The 13,473-nt window shown below is 47.1% G+C and overlaps 1 protein-coding gene and 1 long non-coding RNA gene across 3 annotated transcripts; both read right to left on the bottom strand.

Moving 5' to 3' along the window:
- Positions 1 to 832: 832 nt before the first annotated feature.
- On the bottom strand, positions 833 to 4,772 carry LOC101775462 (protein SMAX1-LIKE 3). Of its 2 annotated transcripts, none has more exons than XM_004975536.3 (3): positions 3,125 to 4,772; positions 2,335 to 2,554; positions 833 to 2,189 (listed from the first exon to the last, which is right to left on the bottom strand). In XM_004975536.3, exons 1-3 carry the CDS (start codon positions 4,330 to 4,332, stop codon positions 1,095 to 1,097), a joined length of 2,523 nt encoding a protein of 840 aa, XP_004975593.1. In that variant the 5' UTR covers positions 4,333 to 4,772; the 3' UTR covers positions 833 to 1,094. The 2 variants fall into 2 exon arrangements, with proteins under 2 accessions (XP_004975593.1, XP_014660952.1); XM_014805466.2 differs by having other exon boundaries at positions 833 to 2,186.
- Positions 4,773 to 10,216: 5,444 nt separating this feature from the next.
- LOC111258021 lies at positions 10,217 to 13,167 on the bottom strand. Its single transcript, XR_002678649.1, has 4 exons — positions 12,980 to 13,167; positions 11,769 to 12,013; positions 11,168 to 11,664; positions 10,217 to 10,845 (listed from the first exon to the last, which is right to left on the bottom strand). It is a non-coding gene; the product is annotated as an uncharacterized LOC111258021 (long non-coding RNA).
- Positions 13,168 to 13,473: the final 306 nt, after the last annotated feature.

The raw sequence follows: 13,473 nt of genomic DNA, 5'->3' as shown, positions 1-13,473 counted from the left end.
TTTGAGAATTAGATGTCTCTCCTTTTCTTTTTCTTTTTTGAAATGGATGTTTCTTTTTTTTTTACCTCGACGTGACCCATTTACACGGCACCAACGTGATAGTAACTAGGACACGCTAGGTCAGGTATGCCATGCATGGCGAAGGTACCACTCACGCTCTCGTCGCAACAATGTTGTTGTGAGTTTGTGACCTCCAACCAGCCTTCACACCGGTCCAATACGTATATTAGTTAGATGTAGATATATTCTAGTCAAAAGCTTGATATATGGAATTGAATTGTCAAATTCGAGTGGAAAAGTTTGGTGGCTCACTCTCCAGAAACTTGGTGCCGTCAACATCGCGCTGGGAGGGATCAGATCACTGCAATGTTGGTGGATGCATCTGAAGGGCCAGCTGCCAGGGATCAAGAGGAAAGGTTTTGACACCTTGTTCGCTCGCATCACTTGGCAACTTTGGAAGGAACGGAACGTGGAAACTCAGCTGGCGCTACCGCTCAGGATGATCAAGCAGGAAGGGGACAACTGGATCGTCGCAGGAGCAGATCATCTAGGTCGTCTCTTCAGCGAGTAATAGCACATTCATGTTGTACCTTTGGTCCGCTCTGGTTGGCTCATCTTGTAATATCTCCCTGTTGATCCTGGCGTGAGCCTCATCGGCCACGCGTTGTGTAAAAAACTCACTGTTTTCATCTTCTTAATACAATGATGCGCAGCTCATGTGTATTCGAGAAAAAAAAAGTTTCAATGTCAATTGAAATGTTTTGGGTTTTGTTAGACAAAATTTTGAAACTATTTCTAGCTATCTCCAGGTGAAAGAAAGTAAACTTGGTGATGCAAAATTGAATCTCCCAGTAAATAGCATCACCACCCCTACAAATTTACAACAGCTCCAATTTCGTCTTTAGTGAAGCACAAATACACCATTGATCCAATTCTCTAATACCATATGACCGCAAAAAAAAAAACAAGATGAAGCTAAAAAAACAAAACAAGGATAAGAAAAAGGGCATGCAACTAATCTAGCTAGCTAGGTTCTTATCAGAAGGCAGAAGCTCCTCCGATCGATAAGCACATGGATCTTTCAATGTCCACAGTCACTGGTTCTCCTGCCTTCTGAAGAACAGCGTCCTGTCGACGGCCGTGAGCAGGCAGACATCACCGAAGTTGTGCTCACCCGCTTGATCGCTCTCCACGTTAACGTTCAAATCAATGCAAGACGGAGACGACGAGGAAGCGCCATCTCCGTTGTGTTCATCATGGTCACCTGTGCGCTCCTCCTTGGCCTCCTCCACCTCTACCTTAACCTTCCTGCTCGGCGGCGAGCAAGCTCTAGACCTGGCGTCGAAGCTCTCGCAGCTCAGGATGATGACAGCGTCGCCCACGCTGACCTCGTCGCCAGCGTGGTTCCGCACCACCCCGCTCTCGATCGCCTCCTTGATGCCGAGCTGGCAGCTCCGGTCAGCCTGCTCGACGTCCTCCATGAATATGACCCTGTGGGGGTTCTCGGATATGGCCTCGTACAACCGTTCCAGGTAGGCCGGCTCGCCGGCGGGAGGCGTCCGTGGCCGCTTGCTCCGGTGCTCATCGGAGGAACCGGAGGCGACCGGCGATGACGAGGCACCGGGCTTGATGGATACGAGGTGCTTGCTTGACCCGAAGACGAGGTTGGCGAGCTCCCTCGCCACCCTCTCCTTGCCCTGGGCGTCGCCTCCGAGGAAGAGCATCCACGTCTCCTCCTTGGCGGCGTCCGCCGACCTCGACCTGTCGCGCCGCTTCGCGATCCCCGACCGGCACTGCAGGACGGTGCTGGCGACCTCGGGGACGATCTCCTTCTGCCAGGGCACCTCCTTCTCCAGCGCGCCGCAGAGCAGCTTGAGGTTCTCGGCGTTGAGCTCCTTGAACCTGGCGCGGCACTCCACCTCCACGGAGCCGTTCGAGCCGCCCGAGTCGTGGGACCTGGCCTGCTTCCCGCTGGCCTCGCGCTTGGTGGGTTTCCACGGGTGCGTGGTGTCGAGGCCGGCGAGGAGCCACGAGTGGCGAGGCTGGTGGTCGCCGCCGCCGTGCTCGTAGGAAGAGATGGACGAAGCCGGAGACACCGGCGCGGAGAAGTGCAGCGTCATCCGCTGCGACGGCTTGCTGCAGATGGAGCTCCATGTCTTGCCAAGATCCGTGAGATGCGTAGGCTCCTGCTGCACACATTGCAACAACCAACGTCACTTAATAAGAAGATTATATCAAGACATGAGCAAATAAAGCTGGATTAAGGACTAATCGGATATATTGGAGCTAGAGCAATCATGCATGTGATTGAACATTGGAGTGGTCCGTACGTACCTGGTCACGGCAATGCTGAAGCCAAGAAGGGAGGGTCGTCGACGACGAGGAGACGAACGGGCGCGGCAATGATGCTTTGGTGTCGATCCTGGCGGCAGAGCAATCGCCGCAGCATCTGGAGATCAGCTGGCTGCCGCCCAAAAGCGGCCAGCAAGACGCCGCCCCGTTCCCATTCGTGTCAGGTCCCGCTTTCATGGACTGATTGACCGTGCCTAGAGCGCTGCAGAAAGAACAAAACGGAATAAGATTCCACCGTCACCTCACCCCGTCGACATCTCCATAAAATCAGCTAGCTGATGCTAGCTTTGCCGGCGTACCAGCAATAATCCAGCATGCACAATGGCTTTCAAACTCTGTTGATAATGCAAGTAACAATGCGCCATGCACAGCGGTTTTGAACTTTCTGATGCTCAAATTAACTTGAAAAAAAAACCCTAATCGGGATGTTAAGGTTAATGGAGGAAGGAAAGTAGGGGAAGGCAACAAAGACGCAAAAGAGGGAATGTGAAGGTGATGAGCTAGCTACTGCCCTAAAGCTTTTGTCCCGAAAGCACGCAAAAGATGCAAGCTTTCACTCACACTCATGGTAGGCAAAGAGAAAAGGGCAGAGCACGCTGCAGCCTCTAGTCCTCTACTACTCCTAGCTCAGCTACCTCAGTAACGAATGGTCAGGGGGAACATTTCGTTTCAGGCTGATTCGTTCACCTGACGTGACATTCCGAGTCGGGAAATCTAACCACTTTGCATCGATCGCAAACCCGATTGGGGACCGCGCTGGATTTAGTTTTACCTGTCGTCGAAGGCGCAGGTGAGGCTCAGCGCGAGGCTGCCGGCGGGCACGGTGAGCGTCTGGAGCCCCAACAGGCTCTCCAGCGACGGCTGCCCCGCCCGGCACTTCATGTAGCCCTGGTACGTCCCAAACCCGAGGAGCCAGCAGAGGCCGCCGCCGCCGCACGCCAGGGCGCGCAGCTCGGTGACGACGTGCTCGACGGAGCAGTAGTACCCTCTCCGCCCGCTCTGGACGTGGCCGGCCCAGAACTCGGCCGCCCACTTGAGGTCCTCCACGACGAGCAGGACCTGCCTCCTGCCCTTGGCGAGGCACCGCAGCTCGCCGAGCCGCCGCTCCGCCTCCTCCCTCGGCGCGTCCCGGAACGACGACACGCGGAGGCTCACGACCTGCGCGCCCCGCAGCGCGTCGTGCTTGGCCTCGCCCCTCCTGACCTTGTTCACCGCCGCGTGCGCCATGGCCTCGGCCGCGGCCGCGCTCTCCGCGATGACGACGACCTTCCTCTTGCTCTGGGAGGCCAGGCAGTCGAGGATGGCCGCGACGTCCTCGTCGCGCACCTGGTGGAGCGGGAGCTTGGCCGCTTTGACTTCTTGATGGGCAGGGCTCGTGCTGGCGGTGCAGCTGCTAGGGTTAGGGTTTTGGCTGCTGTTGGGAGTGGCCGTGGCCGCGGTGGTTGCGGTGCTGCACACGGCCTGCTCCACGTTGGCCTTGACCTGGGTGCTGGAGAAGCCGGCCTCGCGCATGACGCGGCTGACGCTGGGGTCGTCGAGGATGGAGACGACGAGCTGCTCGAGCTCGATCTTGACGGCGAGCACCGGCTGCTGCTGGCTCTCCACGGAGCCGCGCCGCTGGTGCGCCTGCGCGCGCTTGAACGCCGCGACGAGCGCGTTCGACAGCGACGGCGGGTAGTAGTGGTGGTGGTGGCCGTGGCCGCCGAGCAGCGGTGACGAGGCGACCGCGGCGGAGGCCGGGAGCCGGTTGAGCGCCACGTTGAAGCAGAGCTCCAGCGCCTTGCACTGGAGCGGGTGGGAGTGCGAGCGGAGGCACGCCGCGCGCAGGAGCCCCGCCGGCGCCGCCAGCATCGCGCTCGCCACGTGCAGCGGCGTCACCTGCGCGTTCCCGCGCCGCCGCGCCAGGCTCACCGCCTGCTTCACCACCGCCGCGGCCTCCGCCGTCAGCGACTGCTGCACCGTGCACCCCCCGGCCCTCATCTCGACCGAGCCAGCTACGGCTAGCTTAATTAGCTAAAGATCTGGTACGGTGGCGGTTGCGAGGTGGAAGGAGATCGGGGATCGTAGAGGCGTAGATATAGAGGGGATCGGATCACTGGAGCTGCAGCCGGTGGTTGCGGTGCTGCTTTATATGTTGGTGAGTGTTCATCTTTTGAGCAGGGCGGCCGGCCGATGAGGTCTTGAGTTGAGGGATGGATGGAGTTGGGCGTATGGATTTGTGCTTTTCTTGTTAGGGAGGGCTGCTGCTAGATGCATTTTTCTTTACTCCTCTTGGGTTAAATTTTTTGTTTTTGGGTCCAAAGTGGATTTTGTGGTGGGAAAGAGAAAGTGGCCGGTAGAGGTAGAATGCATGTGCTGACAAAGCAGATACAAAGGCGCCTCAGCTTTCCCTCCTCTCTCTATCGCGCTCTCTCTCTCTCACTCTCTCACCACGGCTAGCTCCCAGTCTATCTCTATCTCTATCTATGACCGTGAGAAAGCAGATCATATGGATGTACACACACACACGGTATACAGTAATGCAGTATCTTTGCGACCAGATTTTGCATGTGATCGGCTGCCTCTAAAGAATGACCCAGTGAGAGCTAAATTTTATGCAGGGGATGTGCATCAAAGTGAGCAAAGGCAAACATAAAATTTCGAACCTGATCCTGGAAGGATTTGAACAGGTGACAAATGTGCATTGATCACTGGAGCAGCCGCCAATGCAGACTTTGAGGGTTCTGATCAAGGGCTCTTCCTAGTCCCTCTTCGTATAAATTAAAGGTAAGTACAGTGGAGTTTACACCAGAGAGATAATCTGCGGCCAGTATGTTTCGTTGGAGGCTTGGAGCATTAACGATTATGCTAAAGTAATGGCCATCACCTTATCTAAAAAAAAGTAATGGGCATCAATCAAATCTGTCCATCTTGTAGCAAACTTGGATAAAGAAGGCAAGGGACTAATCCTTACTACAAACTATGTATAAATGCACATACATGTACCTTGTAGACGAAATGACATTTTCCACCAAATTAAAGGCAGTTGGGCAAAACTGAAGAGTAATGTAGTGATGTGACCCTTACCCTGTTACCCAGTACAATTAACCACTAAAAGGAAACCATCAGGAAGAACTTCCACCCTATTGGAATAGCAAGAAGTACACTGCTAGCTCCACAAATAGCTACATAACTAACAGACTGAATCTCCTTTTTAGCCTATCAAGATTACAAGGTTTTTTTTCTAGAAGTTAAAAATATACAAGTTGCTTGCATATATGCATTAAAAAAGTTTCAATTAGGTAAACAGTGGATCACAAAAAACAGTAAACGACGCTTTCTCCCTCACAAAAACAGAAGAGTTTCCTAATAAAATGCTGCAGGTACTCTGCATTATTATCCAACATGGTGAGAGTACATACATGCATTCTAAGAGAAACTAGTGAATTGCTGCTTTTACACCTCCCCGCAGGTCGTATAGTTATACTACAATCGATCACATTAACAACAGGAAACGGGGACTGATCTTGCAATGATGGCGATACAACATATGATGCTTTTACGTGATCGATCGATAGGATCTGATGTGGCCTGCAGTGACCTCTCATCTTTTGAGAGGGCCCATCTAAATTGGTTTTCTTTTCCTGCGAGAGAGATCTTTGTGCCCTAAAAGAATCGGGAACTGTGTACGGCCTCTTTCTCTCTGGACTCAAAGTATAAGGAATAAAGCGTCCCCCCTTACTGCCCATATGCTCTGTGTGTGTAGGTATGTGTGTATGCATCATGCATGGCAAGGATTAGACTCACTCACAATTCGTAGTTGTAGGGGCACAAAAAAAAATGTCACATGATGTTCAGCAAAGCAGGGGCTTTTCAGCATTCCTGCTCCTCAAAAGCAGACTGTATTGGTACTAGCCAGACACAGAAATTAACACATTCAGTTGATCCCCAAGTGTAAGGCACCTCTCAAGTTTCGGTGCCACACATCACAGAAATTAGCTAGGATTGATTAATAGCAACATGCATAGTAGCTGACTGAAATTACAGAAGTTCAGTAATGCCCATAACAACTAACTATAGTAGGATTTCTCAGAGCAGTGCTCAAATGGGTGTGCACTGTGCAGTGCCATTAGGAGCAGAATCATCAGCCAGGGAAAAGCCAAAGCATGTAACAAAGCAAGGTTTACAGGATCATTGACCGGTCATTACTGCGTGAATTTGCATCAAAAGTTGTGCTCGAAACATTGCTCTTTATGGGGATACGAACAGAGAAAAGGGGTCGGTTAACAGCTACTACACCCAGAGGTAACGATCAGAAATGACTTCCCCTTCACGCCTTCCATCCCAAGAGATCTCTCTCATTACTCAATCATCATCTCCACACAGGTAGATTTCATTTCCGAGGCCACAATGAAATATGCGGTTATGCATATGTGCATGCCTCTTAAAATACATGCATCAGTTTTGTGCCTGGCCTCAAATTCTTCGAGTTTTCCTATACCTAAGTGACCACTATCTCTGAACTACCATGTAACTGCTACGGAGAGCAACCTGTGGCTTTCTTTCTAGGATTCCGGCATCAATGTATTGTGAAGCTCTGAGTGTATGCAAGATCTTTTCAAACTAATCTGAGAGGTAGTGGTCACAGTCAAAGAAATCTTTGGTAACATATGGCCCAAAAGGGCAGCAAAAGGCCAAGCCCTAATCATCACAAAGCCATTTGCCCCAAAAGGAGCGCTCCATGGAGGAAAGTATATACGCAGTTTGAGGAACGACCAGAGAAGAGGGAAGAGCAGCAGCAATGCCGCAAAAGAAAACACAAAGACGAAAGCAGAAAAGAACCCTAGTAATCACTGCAAGCCCTTCTTTTGATCACTTCTTTTCTTTCTCTAGCTGCTTAATCGAAGCAGCGGTTAGGTTGCTGTTCAGATCTGTGTGTGCATGACAAAGGGCAGTGTGGCGTGCTGAGGAATTAAACAAGCGCTAAGCTCTGTGTAGCTGCAGTTCAGCTTTTTAAAGTGTAACAACAGGGGTGCTAAAAAGCGCATAAGTGGCATTATCTGCAGAAAAGCTTCTGAATTTTAATTCCTCTGGCGCGCTGGTAATGGGCGCTCAGAAGATGCAGCAGAGGCAGCACTACATTACCACTGCAAGGTTGTGGAAAAGTGACACCTGTGTTTTCTGAACCAAGTTTTGGAGCACCAACACGGCAACACCCCAAGTAGTATATCTTATAGTTTGCCATACTGTGCCACAAATCCAATTTTTTGTGATATGAGCAGCATAATTGTAACTGTGCTTTGCTGCTTGGATAAAGGCACTTAATTAAAGTTTGGCAAAGGGATTACTTTAAAGTTTGAACCTGAAGAAATTTGGTGAAGACGACCGCTGCCAGCTATATATGAATTCCACTCTTTTTGGAGTCCCATTTTTTTTTTCATTTCTCTTTTCCTGTACACCTCCTGGAAACAGAGCTCAGTTGAAAAAGAAGTAATCAACCAATAGGCAGTTCCCTACATGCAAGATAGACAAAAGATGAGTGATTTACCATGCAGGATCAACTGATGCAGCTGATACTCACCAAGTTGCATTTGGGCTGAATGGCTGTGCCTTCCCAGCTGCTATCCTACTGGACCAGCCAGGCCTGGAGCTGAAAATAGATGCTCTTCTAGTCTTCTCTCTTCAACAATATATGATATTCATGACAAGATACAATTTTCAATAAGCAACTTTGACCAACATTTTACATAGTAATGCTAGTAAAAATGTATAACATTCCGATCCTATTTTCATGTCGCCAATTTAAATAGACCTGTATTTGACCAGCCAAATTCTAAGGCATCATATATTTCTGAACAGAAGGAGCACAATATAAGCATTGAGCAACAAACATGTCTGCCACTAACATACCAGCCTTCAGGTATGATGATTCATCAGTATTAGCATTACTAGTCCATCAACCCGTGCTCCGCACGGGCTAATATTTTTAGAAACTATTGTATTTAAAAATTATTTAGAAATTAAACTCCTAGCTAATAATCAAAATTGTTTACCTACTACTCTCTTATTTTTCAATACTTCAACATAATACTTATATAGATATGTACCTATCTTTGTCTAGTTGTGATTGATTTTTAATTAATAATTACTCTATGCACTTTTTCATCCATATTCATACTTTTTCCATTTTGTATCGCACCTCCAATCCTCCATACATTATGTTTAGCATACAAATCAACATTTTGCATCGATTCCTCACATACATGTATAAATGGTCTAAATGGTGGCACTCATCATGTGTATATACTTTAACTTATTATTTTTATATTAACAATGATATAAATAGGTAATTTAGAATTATATATTAGTTTACTTTTTGACATTTTTGTATGATGCACATGAAGATAATTAGATTAAGATTTAGGTGTTTATTTTAGGTTATTTTTAATAACGACATACGTGGGTAACATACATAAAATTTTAGAATAACATTTTAAGTTATGTTTTATAATGATGTGTATTAGTAAATTGAACAAAGATTATGGGGTTACTTTAGATTATTTTTTATAATAGCTGAGCTCAATAATTTAAATATAGGTTTAGAGCTTATTTTTGAATATTTTCACAGTGACAGTGGTGGGTAACTTTTTAGAAAATATAATAGATCAATGGCTATGATTATTAGAGTTTACATAATTGGTGTTTGATGTTTTTAATTTTTATGAGAATTTATCTCTTTTTTCTAGCTTGTCTCGCGGGAACTAATGCGGAGTCTCCAATGGAAAAAAATGAGATACATTGCTACAAAACTATTACCATAAACTACCTCTCGTTTGTTAAATATTAGAACACAATACTTATGTAGATATATATTTAATATCTTCATCCAATTTTGATAGATTTTAGTTAGTAATTACTCTATAATATTTTCATCCACATTTATAACTTTAACTTTTCACTTTGCATCGTAGGTATGCGCTTGAATTTGTTTAATGAACCCTAAGTTTGAGATAAAATTTTAGCATAGAAATCTATATTCTCATCACTTTATATCCTTATAAATGGTGACACACATCATGTGTATAGACCTTAATTATTATATCGTATACCAATAGTGCAAGATATAAATGATTTAGAATCATATATTGCTGTATATTTTTAATTAAGGTTATTTGATTCAAACGTAGTTACCTTATGTTATTTTTAATAATGGCATGTGTGGTAATATAGATGCAAATTTAAGGGGCTACTTTAAGTTTTTTAAGTAATAGTGGTAGGCAATTCAGTTGCAAATTAGTGGGTTATTTTAAATATTATTTATAATAGCATAAGTGGGTAATTTTGATGAAGATTAGAGGGTTACTTTAGTTTATTTTATATAATGGAAGAGGTGGGTAATTCATATATAGATTTAGGGGGTTACTTTAGGCTATTTTCATAATGGCATAGGTGAGTAATTTTTTAAAAATATAATAGATCCAATGGCTATGATGATTTGAATCTATCGATTGATGGTCGCATGTTTTGCTTTTTTGTGAGAATTTCTAGGATTTCTCTCTTTTTCTAGAGTGTCCATTTAGGTGGCATCACCTGGAGGCTTCAAAAGGAGCCTCCAATTAGTAATAGTAAGATTGAGATATTATAAAACAGCAACTAGCATCCTGACATCAAGTGTCACTTATTATATCTTTATAGGAATATCATTGAATATCCAATGTTATAGGTAATTAAGGTTGTTGAGTGCAAGAAAAGTAATTCACATCTTTTGCATATAAATAACAATGGGAAATGGCAATCCCACCTGCAAGCTAGTTTTCTTTCAAACAAAAAACATGCATATCAATTTGTTAGTCTAGCACATGTGACTTCAATATTATCAGTCCAACATGGCTATCTCCTACCCATTCAACATGGTTCAATACAATTTCAATTCAGGAGGAAAAATTTGACAAGTGATGCAAAATAATACACTGCTATAGTCCACACAAATTACATGACACCTAAGCAATGTTGGAGCATCTCGCGGCACACTGAAGGCTAATTGTCAGAAATCTGCCAATATCAAATGGTCAATTTTCTCAAGGGGGAAATTGAAGCGCCTCTCCGGGTTTTTCTGTACATAATGAAGGGACTCTCATCAAAGAAAAAGATCGATAGGATTAGAACTAGAATAAATTGCAACTAAAAACAAATATTTATTTATCCCAACAGGCAGTATTTAGATGCATAACATAACATCAGAATGAAAACTTCCTTAAGGTCTCATCCACACTACAGCCAGTTGCAAGGTAAAGGTAGAGTACTGAATCAAACCCTCCTTGTCAATGGTGAATAGTCCGAGAGATTCCTGGCATGGCAAAGCAATACCAAGAGGTCTTGTCGCTTTTGATCGCACACAAGCAGAATTGCTAAAAAAAACATCCGTTGGGAAGACAAACGCGAGGTCCAAGGGATAGAATAATAGAACCACATATAATTCTTTCCCAATGCAATCAGAGAGCTTGACCTGCAAATCTGTAAGGACATCATCAGAAACAGCGTCAATTACCAGCATCACCCTCCACATTCATGAACTAGCGATCGAGCCAAAGTACATTTCTGCATAATCAGCGCAAACCAATGTTCTAAATAGCGGGCTACAACATTTCGCGGAGAGCTCTGTTCAGCCCCCTATTTAATACAACACAGTTGTAGCGGCAGTTAGAAAAAACCGCTATAATGCCGCTATAGCTCCGCTAGAACTTGCTATTTGGAACACTGGCGCAAACTACTTCAATTACAATGGCTTACGCACGCAACACAGGTGGCAGGTGGGGTTGATTAGCTGATCAAGTACCTTGATGAACTCCCGATCGAAAACAGCCTCAGCCTGAGTCCACAGCTTTGCTCCCCACCAACGGCACCGATATGGTTTTACTACTACTTCTGCAATAGAAGGTTCAAGTAATAGAGTAGCACAATGCAAAATCGAGACGAAGCTCGCTGCTGTTTCTCCGGCAAGCCGGCCAAGAGCTACCTACTGCAAGCCAGAATTTTCATGAAGACCACGATCAGATCCCCGGATATACTCTTCGAGCGGCGGCAGCACTTGCTAGGCCAGATTCTTCAACGCACCCACTCTGGGCCAAGGTACTTCGGGTTGGGCTTTGCTTCACGGCGTTTAGCCGGGCCAGCCGGATCGAGCCCATCTTCAGTTCCCGCCTCCTCTTCTGCTGAGTTCCCGCCAACTTGCACTTCCTTTGCCTTCAGCTTTGCCTGCATCCAAGCTTTCCTCTTCTGACGACCTGTCATGGGTGCTTCACCAGCAGACAGGTTCATGACGGGCACGCCATCCTGCGCGCAAACACACAACCAACAGCGCAAACACCCAACCAACAGATCAAACCACAGCTTACACCACGCAAAAAGGTAAAACCAAGCAATGAATCAAACCGCACCCGCCTCCAAGACGCGCAACAAGGCCACCGCGGGTCCTGGGCCTCCTGGCCAATGTTGAATCAGCGGTGGCAGCGTGGCATAGTCGCAGTGGCTTTTTCCTGGCGGCGGCGCCTGCCATGGCGGTGGACTTGTCATCAGTAAAGTAATCATCAAAGAGCTTCCGTCGAACCACCTTACGCCCTGACACAGAGCCACCATGCTCTGACGATGAGTCACCGAAGAACATATGCAGAAGCGAGCTCATCTACACACAGCAATCACCATTTTATTCACATATATATTGCACATAGCCAATTGATTAAAATATTAGAATTAAGTAGGAAACATAACCACACGAAAGACGTGAATGCACTATATAAACAAGCATCATATTTATGAACTCAAAAATAATCGTGCCATTGGAATTCGTGATAGAATGTATCGTACTAAAATTTGGATAAGCTTTGATATGCAACTTCAAAGTCTGCTAGAACACAGTGGATTGTGGATGTACCCACTTCACTGAGAAGTCTGATAGAATGTAGCATAGAATTTTTGCAAAAAGAAAAAAAAAGGAGGAATTTGATATACAAGTTCCCAGACATTTCACTTGAGACTTGAGAGTTGATATTTCAAAGGTAAAAGCTCCAGTGCAGTTCATGAGGATCTCACTGGAAATTCAGCGTTAGTAACTGTCTTATATGTGCATTTGCTATTAACATCTCTGTTACTTAAGTATTGTTTGGTAGATCTCAAAGGAAAAAGTATTGTTTGGTACTGACTACTGATTACTGAACAATGAGCAGGACATAAAGAGGAATGTGACGGATTAAGTATGACGAAGAGGCAAACATTGCAACATTGGAAGTTTACTTGCCAAAAAAATGAGGCATTCAAAGCTGAAATCATTGCTCCGTATCAGTAAATGGCACCTCATGATTCACGCAGAGTTCAGACCAATCTGTTTGCACCGAAACCAAACAGCATCCCTCTCAGCTCCTCGTACGAATTTCAGCAAACAGTTGGCTCGCACGCACGCAACGCTAGTAGGCGGCAATCCAACGACCCAAGGAGCCATTACCCTGGACTGCCTGAACCAAAGCGGCGGCGCACTATTCCGAAGCATCGGCACAGGTCGGATCGGTTGGTTAAAGCATCGCCACGAGCTCGCACGCGCAGCGTTTGCCTATGCAGAGAGGAGAGGAGGCGGGGGAGAGAGCGGAGACCACACCTGGAACGGGAAGGGATTGTCGAACTGGCTGGAACGGCGTGGCCGCCGCCGCCGAAGCCGGGGAGCCGGGCGGGAGAAATGGGGGCCGGGCGCGTCCGGGTGGAGGTTGCAGGCCCCGCGGTCGGCGCTCAGGCGAGAGAGGAAGGGAGCGGCGGGCGGGGCGCCGGCGGCGGGCAAGCGGGCCAAGCTCTTTTCCCCCCTGCCTGGTGCCTGCTGGTTGCTTGCGCGCCAAAATAACCACCACCCCACAGGCGGGAAAAGCCCAGAATATTTTGTCGGCCCATCTTGGGGTTGGTACTGTGCATTGGCCCAGTACGAGGCCTTCCTCGGTGTATCTTGGATTGGTACTGTGCATTGGACACTCGCCGCCACGCCACCCGCAGACAGAAGAACGGTCGCGGGGCGCCGAGTGAGAACGAGGGACCGGCGCGCGCGGCGCTTCGGGGGGCGGCGCCCGCGTGCTGCGTGCACGGGCCTCTCCTCGTACCCGAGTG

The sequence above is a fragment of the Setaria italica genome, chromosome VII (genome assembly GCF_000263155.2).
Source record: "Setaria italica strain Yugu1 chromosome VII, Setaria_italica_v2.0, whole genome shotgun sequence".
In the NCBI taxonomy this organism is placed as follows: domain Eukaryota; kingdom Viridiplantae; phylum Streptophyta; class Magnoliopsida; order Poales; family Poaceae; genus Setaria; species Setaria italica.
This window is presented reverse-complemented; position numbering and strand designations above follow the sequence as displayed.

Coding starts and splice junctions, on each gene's coding strand:
- LOC101775462 (XM_004975536.3), bottom strand. CDS start 4,332: ATGAGGGCCGGGGGGTGCACGGTGCAGCAGTCGCTGACGGCGGAGGCC. Junction 2,555..3,124: donor ACCTGCGCCTTCGACGACAG/GTAAAACTAAAT, acceptor TTCTTTCTGCAG/CGCTCTAGGCACGGTCAATC. Junction 2,190..2,334: donor TTCAGCATTGCCGTGACCAG/GTACGTACGGAC, acceptor CAATGTGTGCAG/CAGGAGCCTACGCATCTCAC.